A 19,899-nucleotide genomic window follows, 5' to 3' on the forward strand; every position below is an offset into this window, starting at 1 on the left:
TATTCATATGATTTAGGTCATGATAATATTTAACAGTGGTGAAAGCTAGAAGTAAATACAAGTAGTTGGTGAGTGGCAATAGATATAAATTTGAGTGGAAAGGTTAAAATGAGGATTCAGGGGCACTGAGTATTGAGGGTTGTAGCAGGACAATGGGTTATTCCATGAATGAAGAAAGGAAAAACAGAGGTAGAAGTGCAGTGTGGATTTTCAAGGTATATAGAAAGTATGCATACGAGACATTCCATGTCAAGTTAGAGTGGAAAAAACTGCATAAAACGAAAATAATTTGTTGATTATGAAAATTTTTAGATGGATGTAGAAAAGTTTCAAAACGACAATGATGTGCTGTAATAGTACTCCCAGAAAAATTGTTAAATTTATCGTATATTACTTTTCATGACTTCTGAGGCCCATATTACAACTATTCTTAGATACAGAAAACTGAATGTGGTTCTATTTTCAGACACATATATAAGTTTTTTTATCGATAAGTAAATCAAGTGTGTTGGTACAATATTATTGACTAGCAAGATACCCGTGCTTCGCTACGGTGTTATACTGAAATTTAAAATTTAATGCTTATTGTTTTATACACTGACTGACAGTGACAATGCAACACCAAGGAGGAGTGGTTCGAAAGGGATGAAAGTTGGGGAAAAAACAGAGACGGCACGGATGAATAATTGATGTTTATTTCAAACCGATATGCAGGTTACACAATGCGCACGGCATCGACTCAGTAGGATGTAGGACCACCGCGAGCGGCGATGCACGCAGAAACACGTCGAGGTACAGAGTCAATAAGAGTGCGGATGGTGTCCTGAGGGATGGTTCTCCATTCTCTGTCAACCATTTGCCACAGTTGGTCGTCCGCACGAGGCTGGGGCAGAGTTTGCAAACGGCGTCCAATGAGATCCCACACGTGTTCGATTGGTGAGAGATCCGGAGAGTACGCTGGCCATGGAAGCATCTGTACACCTCGTAGAGCCTGTTGGGATATGCGAGCAGTGTGTGGGCGGGCATTATCCTGCTGAAACAGAGCATTGGGCAGCCCCTGAAGATACGGGAGTGCCACCGGCCGCAGCACATGCTGCACGTAGCGGTGGGCATTTAACGTGCCTTGAATACGCACTAGAGGTGACGTGGAATCATACGCAATAGCACCCCAAACCATGATGCCGCGTTGTCTAGCGGTAGGGCGCTCCACAGTTACTGCCGGATTTGACCTTTCTCCACGCCGACGCCACACTCGTCTGCGGTGACTATCACTGACAGAACAGAAGCGTGACTCATCGGAGAACACGACGTTCCGCCATTCCCTCATCCAAGCCGCTCTAGCCCGGCACCATGCCAGGCGTGCACGTCTATGCTGTGGAGTCAATGGTAGTCTTCTGAGCGGACGCCGGGAGTGCAGGCCTCCTTCAGCCAATCGACGGGAAATTGTTCTGGTCGATATTGGAACAGCCAGGGTGTCTTGCACATGCTGAAGAATGGCGGTTGACGTGGCGTGCGGGGCTGCCACCGCTTGGCGGCGGATGCGCCGATCCTCGCGTGCTGACGTCACTCGGGCTGCGCCTGGACCCCTCGCACGTGCCACATGTCCCTGCGCCAACCATCTTCGCCACAGGCGCTGCACCGTGGACACATCCCTATGGGTATCGGCTGCGATTTGACGAAGCGACCAACCTGCCCTTCTCAGCCCGATCACCATACCCCTCGTAAAGTCGTCTGTCTGCTGGAAATGCCTCCGTTGACGGCGGCCTGGCATTCTTAGCTATACACGTGTCCTGTGGCACACGACAACACGTTCTACAATGACTGTCGGCTGAGAAATCACGGTACGAAGTGGGCCATTCGCCAACGCAGTGTCCCATTTATCGTTCGCTACGTGCGCAGCACAGCGGCGCATTTCACATCATGAGCATACCTCAGTGACGTCAGTCTACCCTGCAATTGGCATAAAGTTCTGACCACTCCTTCTTGGTGTTGCATTTGCTCTGTCAGTCAGTGTATATAATCCGCCGAAATTCGCGATCTGACTCGTTTTTTGAGAGAATCCGCCAAAATTAGTGATCTGACTCGTTTTCTAACAGATTATGGCAAGTTTACTTCCATTTTTCAATCTTTCTTTCCAGCAATCGATTTCGTACTTCCCGAGCTAAGGCCAGGTATTCCACCCGGTCAGTTGGGTCCCTAAATCTTTGCCATCTTTTCCTATAAGCATTTTTAGTATGGATCAAATCCTTCAGGAGATCCAGCGTGGTGTCGTCTTGGGTGCCTTGGCGGTACTGAACCCGCGGCCGGACTGCAATCGTAGTCATTACCCGTCCAGGACCCGTTTCCAGCGCGGTCCGCACATTTGACGACGGTCCAGAACATTATTATTATTATTATTATTATTATTATTATTATTATTATTATTATTATTATTATTATTATTATTATTATTATTATAGATGTTCTGGACCCCACAGCAATATGCAAGACCGCTACTTGCCGCTAAATTACATCTGCTGCCATTGTCATTGTTGAGAACGTGACCAGCACCATTGTCGCGCGTAGGCAAGTGTGCGTGATTTCTGGCCATACGAATGACATACTTCCGTGCATTATTGACCTTATTATGGGGGCAAAAAATTGGACGGTCAATCTCATTCCTATCGTTTATTTCAAATGTGTTTAAATTTTTATTTATATGCCAGGAGAATCTACTGTAATCTAAGAACGTTCTCCGAAGGAAAAGATGGCTCTTGAAAACGAACCCAGGATAGATTAAAAATGATCGGTTTATGATCAGAATAAGTACATCGAAAATCTACAGCCTGTTTCCAGTCATTCGACAGGATCAGGAATGGAATGAATAAAGCCCCCATCTAGCTGCGACAATAGGAATTGTGCCGGCAGCCGAAACCTGTCGCACTCCTCTGCGGCAATGATTAGTGGATGACAAATGAAATGATATTGGACAGTGTTGCTGGAATGAATGATGACAGGGAAAACCGTAGTATCCGGAGAAAAACCTATCCCGCCTCCGTTTTGTCCAGCACGAATGTCAAATGGAGAGACCGGGATTTGAACCACGGAACCCAGCTGTGAGAGGCCGGCGCGCTGCCGCCTGAGCAACGGAGGCTCCTTACAAATACATTATGAACAGTAAAATCAATTGGTCTCACCTGCTTTTGCACCCCATCGCCGTAAAGTTTCTTTACCCCCCCCCCCCCTAAAAAAAACTAAAAGAAGGCGTGTTTCTTTATGTTTAAAGGAGATTCCAAACACCATTGTTTACGTCTAATACCTTCAGTTTTGAGATTAAAATAATTCACTTTTTTCACTTCACACTCCCCCCCCCCCCCCAAGTTAATTTTCCGGCAAAAAAATACTTGTTTCTTTAATAGTAAAGGATCTTCTAAATACCAATCATCACGACTGCAACTCTGTAACTTCTTCAGTTTTTGATTTGTGTGTCCTCATGAATGGAATTCAACTCCTTTTCGCTCCCGCCCCCCAAGATGATTTTCCCCCAAAACACGTTTATCTTTGTTTTTAAAGAGATACAAATACCAATTTTCACGTCTGTAGGCCCTAACAACTTTAATTTTTAATAGATGTAAGTATTCTCATACAATTAAGTCATTAACTTTTCAATCCTTTCACCTCCCCCCATCCCTCCTTCATGGATTTTCCGAGAATACATGTTTCTTTACTTTTAAAGCAGATTCCAAATATCAAATTTCACGCCTGTAACATCTTCATTTTTGAGATAACTCTAGCCTAATTAAAAGAATTCAACACCATTTTCAGTCACTTTTACCCCCCCCCCCCCCGCTTCCACCCAAGTGGTATTTCCGAAAACTAAAAATACACGTTTATTAATTTTTAATAGGGATTAAAAAATACAATTTTTCACTTCTGTATCATGTTCAGTTTTTTGAGATATACTGTATAAATTCTCATTTTAAAATTTCACCCACTTTTTAGCTCCCCTTAAGAGGAGTTTCCAAAAAAAATTCACCTATGTTTCTTCACATTTGCAGGAGATTCCAAATACCACTTTTTACGTCTGTAACATTCTACGTTTCTCTGATATACTGTAGATATAGTCTTTCAAAAAAATTCACGCCAATATGTCACTCCTGTTTAACCGCCATTAATTGGAATTTCGAAAAACAAAAAATACGCGTTTCTTTATTTTGAAAGGAAATCCCACATACAAATTTTCAGTTTTGTAATATCTTCAGTTTCTGATATATATGTATCCTCATTAAAGGCATTCAACCCATTATTCACCCTTTTACACCCCTTCTATTGGGATCTACAGAAAATAAAAAATACGTGTTCGTTTATTTTTAAAGGAGATTCTAAATATCAATTTTTACATGTGGAAACTTTTAATGTTTTGAGATATAGACACACTCATTTTAAAAATTCACCCCCCTTTTCCCCCTCCCATTAATTGGATTTTCCAAAAACAAAAAAATACGTGTTTCTTTATTTTTTTAAAAGAGATCAAAAGTACAAATTTTCAGGTCTGTAATATGTTCAGTTTCTGAGATATAAGTACCGGTAACCTGATTAAAGGCATTCAACCCCTTTTTTCACCCTTTTTCACCCGTTCTATTGGGATTTTCTGAAAACAAAGAAAAGTGTTTCTTTATATTTAATGATGATTCTAAATACCAAATTTTACATCTGTAAACTTTCAAAGTTTGGAGATATAGATACACTCATTTTAAAAATTCACCCCCTTTTCACCCCTCAATTAATTGGATTTTCCAAAAACAAAAATACGTGTTTCTTTATTTTAAATGGAGATCCAAAACACGAATTTTCAGGTCCGTAATTTCTTCAGTTTCTGAGATATATGTATCCTCATTAAATGCGTTCAACCCTTTTTAACCCCTTTCCACCCCTCCTATTGGGATTTTCCGAAAACAAAAGAATACGTGTTTCTTTATTTTTGATGAAGATTCTAAATACCATTTTTTACATCTGTAAACTTTCAAAGTTTTGAGATATAGATACACTCATTTTAAAAATTCACCCCCCTTTTCCCCCTCCTATTAATTGGATTTTCCAAAAACAAAAAAATGCGTGTGCCTTTATTTTTAAAAGAGATCAGAAGTACCAATTTTCAGGTCTGTAATATCTTCAGTTTCTGAGATATAAGTACCGGTATCCTGATTAAAGGCATTCAACCCCTTTTTCACCCTTTTTCACCCCTCCTATTGGGATTTTCTGAAAACAAAAAAATACGTGTTTCCTTATTTTCAAAGAAGACTCTAAATACCAATTTTTACATTTGTAAACTCTTAAAGTTTTGAGATAGAGATACACTCATTTTAAAACTTCACCCCCTTTTTCACCCCCTTAGTAACGGAATATCCAAATATCCTCTCTTAGCGAGCACCTACATCTTAATATGAATGTATCCCCAAAATTTCATTTCATTATGTCCAGTAGTTTTGGCTCGGCGATGATGAATCAGTCAGTCAGTCAGGACAAGCTATTTTATATATATAGATTTAATAAAATGTTAATTTTACTTTTATTTCACAACAGAAAAAAATATCTGAAAACATCACATCCCTTCTTTTACTTTTGGCACTTGAATAAATCTGCACTATCAAATTTATAGTGCCATGAAAAAAAATGAAATGGCGTATGGCTTTTAGTGCCGGGAGTGTCCGAAGACAAGTTCGGCTCGCCAGGTGCAGGTCTTTCTATTCGACACCCGTAGGTGACCTGCGCGTCGTGATGAGGATGAAATGATGATGAAGACAGCACATACACCCAGCCCCCGTGCCATTGGAATTAACCAATTAAGGTTAAAATCCCCGACCCGGCCGGGAATCGAACCCGGGACCCTCTGAACCGAAGGCCAGTACGCTGACCGTTCAGCCAACGAGTCGGACATAGTGCCATGAATGTGCCATGAATGATATACAGATAAAAATTTAATAAAGAATTTCTATGGTGAGGTTGAACTCTCACGAGAAATAAGTAGCTGCTCAACCAGTGAGTAGAAATACAGCGCGTGTTCGACTGAAGTGTGCAGCGAGTTGCATAAGTTCAAGTGCAAGGTTTGAAAACCAAACAAATTAATTCACTCCTAATTCTGGAAGACAACCACCACCACCATCTCAATTTTGTGAACATAGTCTGTCTCCTGCTCTCATGAGAAAACCATAGTGATTTTCAAAATCATTTTTAGTGTGGGAAAGCTGGCCAAATTAAATAAATAAGTTTTCAGGACATGTTGATAAATAACTAAATTCAGTGACAGTTTTTATTTTTATTGTATTCTATAAAGTATTTTTTATAATATTGTAAAGAAATGAAGGTCCTATCTTTTATAGTTTGTTCATAATATTTCTGCCAAAAGTTGAATGTCAGAAAAATATACTACAGTATGTCCGGTTCCATGGCTAAATGGTTAGCCGGGAAGTCGGGAATCTTAACCATCATTGGTTAATTTTGCCGGCACGGGGGCTGGGTGTATGTTTTGTCTTCATCATCATTTCATCCCCATCACGACGCGCATGTTGCCTACGGGCGTCAAATCAAAAGACCTGCACCTGGCGAGCTGAACATGTCCTCGGACACTCCCGTTACTAAAAAAAGCCATACGCCATTTCATTTCATACTACAGTATATTCAACATTTTATATAATGAAGACTACAGAACAGAAGAAGTTGATATTGCACAGAAATGAATATATCCAACTACTTTATTTTTGTAAGTTATTATTTAATAATTAGAAAAACTTTTTTTTTTTTTCTGTCATGTTTCACATGAAATACCCCATACAGCACTCTGACAGGCAATTGTATTTGGATAAAGACTGTGAGAAGACAGATGTGCAAAATGTTATCAGTGGCAATGTATTACAAAAAGTGAAAACCAATAAAAACACTCAAAATGATGCAATGTCTGAGGCAGTCCTCAATGATCAGAGTCAGATAGACTGAATGATTGGATTTAAAAAAAAGGAAGGCTGATTACTTCAGTTGACTAGTATACTTTCCAAAAACTTTTCTGACTGGATGACTGCAGTTAGTTACGAACTCACTTCCTATGCTCAAGGTTGTGGGATCAAATGCTGGTTTAGAAAATGGTATTTAAGAGTGTTTTAAAGAGACCAGTGTTAACAGATTTCATGACATACTGTTGAATCCTTTTCCAGGACCAAATTCCTATTTTCTGGTTCGTATGAAACTGATAGGAGTTGATGGGAGCTTGTAAGCAGAAGAAGAAGAAGAAGAAGCCTCTTCTACGTGGTAAGTTGGAATTAAGAGGGGATAGAAAGTCAGACAGATACTTCTCCTTAGACCTAAACATCATTATTCTATCTCAGTTTTTCTTCTAGTTTCTTAAACACCGAGCTCAATAAGTGCAGTTGCTTAAGTGCGGCCAGGATCCAGTATTCGGGAGATAGTGGGTTCAAAGCCCACTATCGGCAGCCCTCAAGTTGGTTTTTTTTGGTTTCCCATTTTCATACCAGGAAAGGCTGTACCTTAATTAAGGCCACGGCCGCTTCCTTTTCCTCTACCATTGGAGCCATAAAACCTGTTTGTGTTGGTGCAACTTAAAACAAAAAGTTACTTTGCAGAGGCAGAGAGAGATATTCCACCAGACATGGAGGAGGATGAAATAGGGAAATGTTGTGATTAACTTTCCCAAAATAAAAGCATTGGTACAGGACAAAAGAGGTCCAAATGAGAACTATGTAAGCTTTACTGCCGAATACCATATAGACTGCTTGTCACAAACATGTACATTAGTGTTTCCATACCTCAGTAAGAGATGCCTTGGTGCTCTTCAGAGTAACCCTGCTCTTATTGTGAACTGTGGCTGAAATCCCAATAGTTTCTCCTGGTACATAACCACCCCGGTCAAGGGAAACACGGCAGACGACAGGGCCAGAGTTGACACAGCTTACACCCAGTTTGTGCTCAATCTCACAACGAAATGGTTGCTGCAAACATATAAACAGATATTAACCATGAACAGTTAAATATAAAGAAATATGTAAATAAAATTTTCAGGGAAAGCAAGAATTATTTTCCAGGAAATAACTTAATTAAGAATAATACTTGTACAAGATTTACAGATATGATACAAACAGTTCAATACACCTCAAAAAATGTCTACTACTACTACTACCACCACTACTACAGGATGTCACATGAAATGTCATACAGGGGAAATTATTTATGGAGTATTTAATATACAACATATTTCATAAAATATGGCATTACAACACTCACTGAAATATGCCCTCGCTCAACCCTCGGGAAAAGGCTCACAATGTCCGCTTACAATGGCAGAACACTTTCTGGTTTCTGGTGGTAGATTATCTTCTTCAAATAACCCCACAGGAAGAAGTTGCAAAGATTAACATCGGGGCTATTTGGTGGCCAGATTGAGCCGTACTGAAAATCTTTGGGATATGGACGAGACATCACATGTGGCCTGAAATGTTCATGCAGGAAGTCCAGAACAACATTTGCTGTGTGCGCACGAGCTCCATCTTGCATGAACCATTGTGTCTCTATTGGTGGTCTTGTTTGCAAAGAGGTGTGGAAGGAAGTTGTTTTGAAAGATATCCATGAGACGCACATTGTTGACTGTGCCATTGAAAAAGATTGGCTCAATAATTCCATGACTGGAAATTGCAGCCCACGCACTCTTTCACACCATGAATTTCAACCTTGTGCACAATATCAGGCTGTTCTTTCACCCAAAACTGGATATTCTGTTCATTCACAACACTGTTGAGATAAATGTGTGCCTCAGACTTCAATATTCTCTGAACTGACCGACGAGAGATGCCCAGCTGAACACAGGCAGTTCTGGTGAATTTCGAGGAGCATTATTCTCTGTGAGTGGACCAGCTTGAGACGGAGTCATTTTCTTCAGTTTCAAATTGGCTGGCCAGTTTATACACCATCTGCCGTTAGGGAACTCACTGGGTACCGGTATGAACATCAAACCTTTCCTGAGTCCGAGTTACATTCTTTGTTTTCACATTAAACAACACTGTTTTCATCATCTGCTGTGCGTCAACCACCCTTTGTCCACCACATTGCATAACTGAAAGCCAGTAGGCATGAGCGACATGTACTGCCATCTGTCGAATCACATAGGAAATAAGGTTTCTGTTATAAAGGACATGGTTCTGAGCCTAGATTTACACATTTTAAAAACCATTTTCAATATACGACATTTTGTGCGCCACCCTGTACTTCAAAATTAGTTTATTAGTTAGTTGGTTGAAAAATCTCTGGAATATTGTGGGATCAGGCACACTATGTAGTAGGGCTTGTGTAGTCCTGGTGTAAGCAGTAGAGAGCATTGTATACACACATTCAATTGCTTGTTTACAATACAGCAGATGGCTTTGCCTACAGTCTCTGTAGAGCCTCGGGGTCAACTACGCCATTTCAGATGAAGACCGGTAGTAGAATGTATGCAGTGCAGTACGAGCTTCAGCTAGTATTTTCATCTCATATGCAATATGTATTTCCCTGTTTGAATGAACCAGAATTGTGGTATTAATACACAAGCAGCAACATCACCCATCATAGGGGTTACACAAAAGTACAGTGTCAAAAATGAGGAAAAGGTATTGTGAGACCAATGATGTGACTGACAAGACCAAGGGAAGGTCGAATGAGGGTGACAATGCCAAGTAAAGATCAGTATATCTACATAACAGTGCGGAGGAGAACAACCTTGACTGCTCAACAATTACAAGATGACTTCTCGAGGGCAACCGGGGTCTGTGTATCTGCACAAAGTGTATGCAATTAGTTGTGTTGTGCCCAGCAAAAGTTATTTCACACAAATATTCCTTGAAAGGAAACAACTGAGTATATTCAACACATTTCCTATCTCCAAACCTTTAAATCTTTAAAAACAAGTACAAAATATGGTATATGTTTCAGCCATAATTTTTGGCCTTTTTCAGCCACAAAAATTAACACACACATATATATATGATTAATGAAAAACGTAGTTGAAAAGATATATATGTTAAAAGATAGACAAAGAGTCAAATATCTCTAAAATGCTTGTCACATTAAAAACTATCTTCATAAGACTGGAATGTACATTGTGAGTAAAGATTGACTAGAACATAAATGCTCTCATTCCTAAATATTCACTTGACATATTGTTTTACATGTGAATGACATAGTCGTATTACGCTTTCCAGAAGAATGTCCTTGGCGTAGATGCGTAAAAACATTAGATGAGTCTTAGAATTCCCAGACCTAATTGTGATTGATGCCAACATGGAACAAGTAGGCATTTGATAATTAAAATTATGTGGCACTACAGATTAAAATATACAAGGTAAAGAAAAAAGTTGAATAAGAACTAAGAAGTGTTAATAAAACGTGGAATAATAAGTACAAAGGATAAATTGAACGTGTGACTAACTCCATGTTGTCATGTTGATCAGGTTACAGTTACAAAATCATGTGTTCATTACGTTGAGAGCTGCCAGACTGCCAAGGAAATAAGTAGCTGGTAATGGAATGTGGAGGGAGTGGAGAAGGAAGTGGCATTGGAGGGGGAAACCGTATGAGACATGCTTTGGTCGGTCGGTCGGTCGGTCGGTCGGTCGGTCGGTCGGTCGGTCGGTCGGTCGGTCGGTCGGTCGGTCGGTCGGTCGGTCGGTCGGTCGGTCGGTCGGTCGGTCGGTCGGTCGGTCGGTCGGTCGGTCGGTCGGTCGGTCGGTCGGTCGGTCGGTCGGTCGGTCGGTCGGTCGGTCGGTCGGTCGGTCGGTCGGTCGGTCGGTCGGTCGGTCGGTCGGTCGGTCGGTCGGTCGGTCGGTCGGTCGGTCGGTCGGTCGGTCGGTCGGTCGGTCGGTCGGTCGGTCGGTCGGTCGGTCGGTCGGTCGGTCGGTCGGTCGGTCGGTCGGTCGGTCGGTCGGTCGGTCGGTCGGTCGGTCGGTCGGTCGGTCGGTCGGTCGGTCGGTCGGTCGGTCGGTCGGTCGGTCGGTCGGTCGGTCGGTCGGTCGGTCGGTCGGTCGGTCGGTCGGTCGGTCGGTCGGTCGGTCGGTCGGTCGGTCGGTCGGTCGGTCGGTCGGTCGGTCGGTCGGTCGGTCGGTCGGTCGGTCGGTCGGTCGGTCGGTCGGTCGGTCGGTCGGTCGGTCGGTCGGTCGGTCGGTCGGTCGGTCGGTCGGTCGGTCGGTCGGTCGGTCGGTCGGTCGGTCGGTCGGTCGGTCGGTCGGTCGGTCGGTCGGTCGGTCGGTCGGTCGGTCGGTCGGTCGGTCGGTCGGTCGGTCGGTCGGTCGGTCGGTCGGTCGGTCGGTCGGTCGGTCGGTCGGTCGGTCGGTCGGTCGGTCGGTCGGTCGGTCGGTCGGTCGGTCGGTCGGTCGGTCGGTCGGTCGGTCGGTCGGTCGGTCGGTCGGTCGGTCGGTCGGTCGGTCGGTCGGTCGGTCGGTTGGTTGGTTGGTTCTCTTGATAACAAAATTGAAATTTTCTCTCTGTTATAGCTATAATTGCAGTTGGTGCATTTTAGTTTGAAAATGTATTGCTGTTATAAACATTATGTGTGTTATAGAATATGTTTGAAGTTGTATTGTTAGTTCTGAATGCTATATTAAAATTCTGATTTTTTTATTACGTTAGTGACCTGAAAATTATATGATTGTTATAGGTAAACATGAGGCACTTCTTTTTACTTTTTGATTCTTTGACAAGAGTTGTAAAAGATTTATCTTTTAATTTGTTGAGTCAACAAAATTTTGGTTATATTCTGATTAGATCAGAAATAAATTTCTTAAAACTGGTTACATTCCTAAACAACTAAATATTTTGAGGGTAATTCCAGTGTAGACTACATTAAAAAGGTGATAGGTCAGAATGTAGCAGTTATCATTCATTGTCTCTTGTTCCAAATCTCTTTAAAAATTTTGAATATGTGATGCTAATAAAGGCTTTTTTTTTAATTTCATATATAACATACTTTGGTCAGAATCACAGTGGGTCTACGAAGTTCCTCCGATGACTCGGCGGGCAGCTCCCGGGAAACCAAAGCTTTTGGGTTCCGGGGGAAGTATGGTTGCAAAGCTGAAACTTAAAGGAATTGACGGAAGGGCACCACCAGGAGTGGAGCCTGCGGCTTAATTTGACTCAACACGGGAAACCTCACCAGGCCCGGACACCGGAAGGATTGACAGATTGAGAGCTCTTTCTTGATTCGGTGGGTGGTGGTGCATGGCCGTTCTTAGTTGGTGGAGCGATTTGTCTGGTTAATTCCGATAACGAACGAGACTCTAGCCTGCTAAATAGTCGCATCCGGTATCCGTTCGTGCTACCGGCGACAACACATCTTCACAAGACAAATAAACAACAAATACACTGGGTGATATTATTAGTTATAGAATGGATAACTTTGAGGAAGGAAATTATTTTAATGTTTCACTTTGTGACCTTAGTAGGGTCTTTGATTGTGTCGCACATGATATTCTGCTTGAAAAATTAGCTCATTATATTTTTTCTAGAAAGAAACTTACACTTTTTAGATGATACTTATTTGGTTGATTCCAGTATGTGGAGGTAAACGGGGTTACTTCGAAGGAAGCCAAAGTTAAATATGGTATGGTGCAGGGGTCAGTCCTCAGTCCCTTTCTCTTTCTCATCATGATGAGCAACTAACAGATAAATACTGTTCTGTATGCAGAAGACTTCACTTTTCTGAGCTCACGTAAAAATCTCCATGAACTATTGTTGTCACCCGATCACACATTTGAAGAAGCTAAATCATGATTGAAAGAAATGGCTTCCTCCTGAATGAAGACAAAATTCAAAATTGAATTTTTAATCTTAAAAATTATATAAATGAATTATGTCACACTTCATGGTATCTGCCTTGATCCACAGCTTCCACAGAAAATCATATTAATCGTATATGTGTAGCATGTAGCAACCAAATCGTATGAACGTTCGGCAGGTTTTGCAATTTTTCAAAGTATTTTTGGGTATGGCAAGAGTTCTTTCATTGGTGATATTTTAAAGTTACAAATGAAAGCTATTGTACAATTGTCAACATTTATCCTAATTCCCACTGCAAGCCACTATTCACTGAGCTGTCGATCATAATAGTTAACAATATATATATATGTACCCATACAATCTTCTAGTATACCGGGTACATTAAAATAAGCCCTGTAATGAGTTACCAGAGTTCTGGAGCGCCATACAACCCCACCCAATATCAGGTCATCTTATCATCTTGATATGCCATGTTGCAGATTAATGAAAACTCAAAATTATTATACTGTATTAGGTATAACACTCTAATAAATTAAGCCAAGAATTTCACCAGGTCCCATAAAACATTTTCAAATAGCATCTTTATAGATGGCTATTTGTAAATCTATGGTATTCGGTAACTGAGTGAATTGAAGGTGACTGGAGTGGTCTCAACTGGTTACATGTACCATTTTAATTCTGAAAACGTTAAGAAAGTAGTTAGTGGGATATACAAACAAATAACTTTATTATGTATCATTTTATAGGATTCTACATTTATAATAATTCTCAAGAAGGTAATGTAATTCCTGGTATTTGGTCATATACAATGTGTACCTAGTCATGTAAGAGTGTTAGGTATAAGTAATTTTAGTTAATGATATCTGATTAGATCCGATTTCCATTTCATGCACGTGGCCATCATCCACTGCTGTTCTCTACCACCGATGCCAGAGCTGACAGTCAGAATGCTGGATTGAGAGTGTGGATGGAGGTCCACATCAGTACATTGCCAATGAACAATTTTTTGTAATACTGTAGATCATTTATTGTGAAAATGCTCATTGTCTGTATGTATGTTAGAGAGTATACATTCTTGATGAAGGCTATCACATTTGATGTTTAATGCTAAATAAATGATTCAGTAGAGTAACTTCATAATTTATGAGACATTTATTGGGATCTTACCAAATCTCATATACTCACAGCTAATATAGGAGGCTCCAAGTTGAGATCAATGGGATTCATAACGATAAAGACTTGCTGGTTCTTGTGGGTCAAGCCATTGGGCTCTCGTAAGGCTGCTTTGCAGTAATATTGGACCCAGCCATGCTTGCCTAGGAAAGTGGAAGGTAGTCCTAATGGTAGCCCGAGCTTGAACGGGAAACTGTGGATCCCAGGAGAAAGCAACACTGGGCCCTGGCCTGCAACAAGAATATAAACATAACATAATGAGCTACAGAGCACATGCACATATTTGGAATTCATCCTAGCAAGTGCCTGGTATGAATATGGAAAATTACTGAAAAAAAACATCTTCATGAAGGCCAGTAGGGAGGTTCAAAACCATTATCTCCTGAATACAAACTTACAGTTACCGGTACATGACCTGTAGCACGCAACCCACTTGTATGATTTTTGACAAGAGTAAATTAAACTAGAAATTCATTTAAGAACACACACATGTACTTCACACTCTCCTTACTGCCATGCACACTGTATAGCAGGCAAATGTAACTGTTTTCCTCTTCTTGATCCAATAAAAATTTATTGGTTTTTTTCTAAATAATGCTTTGTATTCAAAATTATTTTCCAATCTCATCCTCACTAAAAACTGATTAGTGTCAGTCTGACATTGAAATAATAATAATAATAATAATAATAATAATAATAATAATAATAATAATAATAATAATAATAATAATAATAATAATAATAATAATAATTAATATTTAATATTTATTATTTATTTATTATTATTATTATTATTATTATTATTATTATTATTATTATTATTATTATTATTATTATTATTATTGTTATTATTATTATTATTATTATTATTATTATTATTATTATTATTATTATTATTATTATTATTATTATTATTATTATTATTATTATATCAGCCTACCTGGTGGCCAAGATCATTAAGGCATCAAGTCTATAGGGTCTGACACCATGGTTAGGCAGTTCGAGTGCGATTGGTGGAAAAAGAAATTTGCCACCATAATGTTGCGCCAGCAGAATAGGAGAGGTGGTGGTATACAATTTCTAATAACTAGATTGGGTACCAAAAGCGTAGATTCAATTCCAAAACTCTCTGCAGTGTTCATACGGACTGAGGGTATATGACGCTGTTAACTGTGATTCATCCATTGGATAGAAACGTTAAGCCTTGAGCAGACCCCATTTGTGCTCTTCGATGGAAGTAGACCATGTGCTGACACCAGGCTTCACCCTCCCCTCCCTATCATACTCTTTTTTTCCCTCGGATTTTCATGGTTCTATCACACAATGGCCATATGTTCTGGGACGCATGACACTCTTAGTACATGGACACAGCACGAGATGGTGGTGCTTTGGACAGGTACCACGCACAGGGCGATGAGACTGCAGTAGTAAGTCAGGCTCTGTGTAGAATGGATGTTATGAGATAACTTCAGGGCTGGATGTGGAGAAGTAGTGAAACACCCGCCATACTCGCCCGGCCTGTCTCCGTGTGATTTTGACCTCATCCCCAAAGGGAAAGTACCATTACATGGGATGTGGTTTGAGATATGAGAGGACATTGTCAACGCTGTGAAACATGAAATTGCACAATTCACACATGATGAGGTGACTGGTATCCGATGTCTCCACATCACTGTCAACGTGCTGTATACAATCTAGAGGACTACTTTGAAGATTTACTGTTTGACGGTTACTTTACCCTCTGAAAATAAACATTATGTAGCACAAGGATTTCGCGGATGACAGTCTCCTCGCTTTATATTCCACACCTGCTCGAGATTATTCATATATTCCACAGCACTTTACGCTCCCCATTCCCATCTGTATATTTCCATTTGTCTGGTAGATCCCGCATTCGTGAATTCGTCAATACGTTAACGTCAACATATCCAATAGCAGCGTAAGATTGATCCTCAGACAGTCCAATTTGCAAGAACGACGTCCCAGCCAAAAGCCATTCATATACGGTAATAGAAGAATAGGCAGGCACATGTTGCCTCTGTCACATCGCATATACACTGCAACAGTCGACAGTGGTCTCGCGTGCTTTGGAGTGACGAGAGTAAATTCAATTTGTTTTCTTCCAATGGCATTTGATATGTAATTATCTGCACACCTTTTCTGGATACATTTACACCCTAGTGATAAAGTAGTTAAAACCTAGTGAAATAGCTTAATTTTTTGTATTTGTGATTCATTTAGTGCTATTTATATAGTGGTGTTTAGTGCTTGTTGGTAGAAATTGGGAGTAGTGATATTTATTTAAATTTTATAACAAGTAATTCAGTTGGTCTTCAGTAAATTACGTTTTCTAGGTTAAGTAGGCTAGCTAGGTGTACCTTGTTTCGAATTTAGGTTTAGGAAATACTTTAGGTAATAATATTAACTTTAAAAATATTTGTGAATATCTGTAGGTTCGTTGGTATAATACTTACAAAGACAGATTATCGTAAGGAATAGTACCGTAACTTCCGCCGAAATTTCTCCGGTATTTCGTATAGATATCCGTCCAAACTATCGCGAAGGTAATAATTTACTACATTAAAAAACACGATACGCCCGTAAACTTCCATTTAAAAAGTAGTTAAAGAGATTACACGGTAATAGTTAACAGTCGTTGTATTGTTATTGATTATTGTCGTTCCTCATATTCAAATATTGCATCAGCTGACCTTGTATTCCAATCATTTGTACTTCTGAGTAGGTAGTTAAAGTATCCGTAATTTATATTTCGCTCCCTCGATCTTTCAGTATTTATGAGCGGTTAGCTAATAATAATAAAGTTCATATATCCCAGTAATTGCAGGTCAAGTCCCTGAAGTAGTAGGAGTAGTTTTGATAGAAATATTTGAGAAATTATTGTAGACAACCTAGTATTTTTCATTAGGCCTAATTAAGGACACTTTTATTCTCCGTCCTGTGGAGTAGGGAAAATAATAGTAATCCACCAGCTGTAGTAATAATCACATAACCACATTTCAGTGGAATTGTAGTGAAGATAAGGTATAATATATTAGGTAATATCTAGCCAGTTATATTCGTGTTTTTCTTCGTGTACGGCAATCCTTTCGCTACTTAAGCATTTAAATAAACTCAATGTAGTGTACCGGTAGTATAGATACATTGTAGTATAGATACAGTACATTTAGATAGTGGCGTATCTTGCCTGCTATATTCGTGTGTATTAGACCGTAATACTAATAATAATTTGTCTAAGCATTTAGCTTCGTTGGTAATCTTTGAGTACAGTAGTTCTTGCAAATTTCATTTCTGTTTGTGCTTAGTAGTGACATACGGTACCGGTATTGTAATTAGGATACGTCTGAAAGTAGTTTAAAAATTACTGTAGTGTACTGTACAGTAGTATACGAGTAATATCCTATTAGAATTTAGTGTGCTTATTTTATTATTGTAAAATATTTGTGTAGTACTGGTGTAGTAGAGGTATCCGTAGAAATTCGTACTAAAATACTGTTGTTGTAATTACGATAGGCTTAATTGCAGTTTGGAAGTTCTTGTGTATTACTTTCGATATTCAGTAATTAACAGCAGTTTTTATCCTGTTAGGGGTTGTAGGATAAAACATAGAGCACGACTAAGTAGTATTGTAGTGTAGTCGTATATTCATTACCTTATTGTGTGATCTTTGAGTACTATCCCAGACAATATATCCCTCCGTTCATTTATTTTTTGCAAATAAGTTATTTTATTTTTAATTTCATTTTTTCCGTAAAGAATGGCTAAGGAGCGCGAGTGTACGAACTGTGGGTGTGGCGAGGCATTGAGGGGTATGAGGGAGGAGTTGGAAAGTTTGAGGGAGATAATTAGGATTCTCACAGAAGACAGGAAGGAAGATAGGACTCCCTCAAACAACGTACAGCTTACAGTAGGTGTACAAGAGGGAGGGGAAGGAAAGGGGGGAGTTGTAGAAGACAGGTGGTCTAATGTTCTAAGGGGAAGGAGATTGCAGGCTAAGGGCTCTATTCAGGATCATAATTCAGGACAGGTGTCTGTGCGAAATCGGTACGAGTCACTCCAGGTAGAACAACAGAGGGAAGATGAGGGACAGGGAACTGTTGGTGAGATGTGTGGAAGAAGGAGGAAGGGAAAAGGTAGGAAAGGGAAATGCAGAGTAGAGGATAGGAAAAGACAGGTGGAACAGGGTCATGGGAAGGAGAAAAGGGAGGAGGAAGTAGCTTCTGCAGCTATCAGGAAAGATAGGGCTGACCAGGAGGGGAGGGGATCAAATGAGGTGGGTAGGGTTGAGGCTCTGGTCATGGGGGATTCCATCGTTAGACACGTGGGGAAAGTGTGTGGAGGAAAGGGAACCAGGGTAGAATGTTATCCAGGAATTAGGTTGAGGCATATGTTGAGGAAAGTAGAAGAGAGGGAGGAGGGGAAGGAGAAGGTGGTAGTGTTTCACGTTGGTACCAACAACGTAAGGCAAGCTGATATAAGTACCAACATAGTTGGAGATGTGTGGGATCTGGTAAATGCAGCACGGTTGAAGTTTAAGAAAACGGAGATTGTTATTAGCGGAATACTGTGTAGGAGGGATACTGACTGGAGGGTGATTGGGGATTTAAATGAGACTATGGAGTGGGTATGTGGGAAACTGGGAGTGAAATTTCTAGATCCTAATGGGTGGGTAGGAGATAGGGATTTGCGCTCAGATGGCCTTCATTTAAACCGCAGTGGTACGTATAAGTTAGGAAATTTGTTTGGAAGGGTAATAGGGAGGTACATTCAGGGAAACGGGATGGCCTAGGGAGCGGTGATAAGGGAACAGGGAACTGGAAATCAAGTAGGGATGACATAAAATTGTTAGTGTTGAACTGTAGAAGTATTGTAAGGAAAGGAATAGAATTAAGTAATTTAATAGATATATATTTACCAGATATTGTAATAGGAGTTGAATCATGGCTGAGAAATGATATAATGGATGCAGAAATTTTCTCACGGCACTGGAGTGTGTATCGTAGAGATAGGATAGGAAGGGTGGGAAGGGGAGTGTTCATTCTGGTGAAAGAAGAATTTGTAAGCTACGAAAAAGTTAAAGATGAGACACATGAAATTCTAGGTGTAAGGCTCATTTCTAAAGATAATAGGCAACTTGATATATTTGGAGTGTACAGATCGGGAAAGGGTAGCACTGACGCGGATTCGGAATTATTTGATAGGATAGTCAGCTATGTGGGAAACGACATGGGGAGAAATGTGATTGTAGGGGGAGATCTGAATTTGCCAGATGTCAATTGGGAAGGAAATGCGAACGACAGGAAGCATGACCAAAAAATGGCAAATAAGTTAATATGGGAAGGACAGCTGATTCAGAAAGTGATGGAACCAACCAGAGGGAAAAATATCCTGGATGTCGTGCTGATGAAACCAGATGAGCTCTATAGGGAAACTGAAGTAATAGATGGTATTAGTGATCATGAAGCTGTTTTTGTGGTAGTTAAAAATAAATGCGATACAAAGGAAGGTCTTAAAAGTAGGACTATTAGGCAGTACCATATGTCTGATAAAGCAGGCGTGAGGCAGTTTCTAAAAAGTAACTATGATCGGTGGAAAACGGTAAATAAGAATGTAAACAGACTCTGGGATGGGTTTAAAGAAATTGTTGAGGAATGCGAAAGCAGGTTTGTACCTTTAAGGGTGATAAGGAATGGTAAAGACCCACCTTATTATAATAGAGAAATAAAGAAACTAAGAAGGGGGTGCAGACTGGAAAGAAATAGAGTTAGAAATGGCTGTGGAAGTAAAGAGAAATTGAAGGAACTTACTAGAAAATTAAATCTAGCAAAGAAGGCAGCTAAGGATAACATGATGGCAAGCATAATTGGCAGTCATACACATTTTAGTGAAAAATGGAAGGGTATGTATAGGTATTTTAAG

General features: G+C 40.2%; 1 protein-coding gene across 1 annotated transcript in view; it reads right to left on the reverse strand.

Annotated features, from left to right (window-relative positions):
- Positions 1-19,899, reverse strand: part of Vdup1 (arrestin family protein Vdup1) — a 321,093-nt gene that overhangs the window by 37,145 nt on the left and 264,049 nt on the right. The window contains exons 3-4 of the mRNA XM_067139106.2: positions 13,975-14,192; positions 7,797-7,979 (exon numbers count right to left, since the gene is read on the reverse strand). Coding sequence (XP_066995207.1) covers positions 7,797-7,979; positions 13,975-14,192 — 401 coding nt within the window. The remainder of the gene's footprint in view (positions 1-7,796; positions 7,980-13,974; positions 14,193-19,899) is intronic.

This window comes from Anabrus simplex, chromosome 2 (assembly GCF_040414725.1).
Source record: "Anabrus simplex isolate iqAnaSimp1 chromosome 2, ASM4041472v1, whole genome shotgun sequence".
In the NCBI taxonomy this organism is placed as follows: Eukaryota; Metazoa; Arthropoda; class Insecta; order Orthoptera; family Tettigoniidae; genus Anabrus; species Anabrus simplex.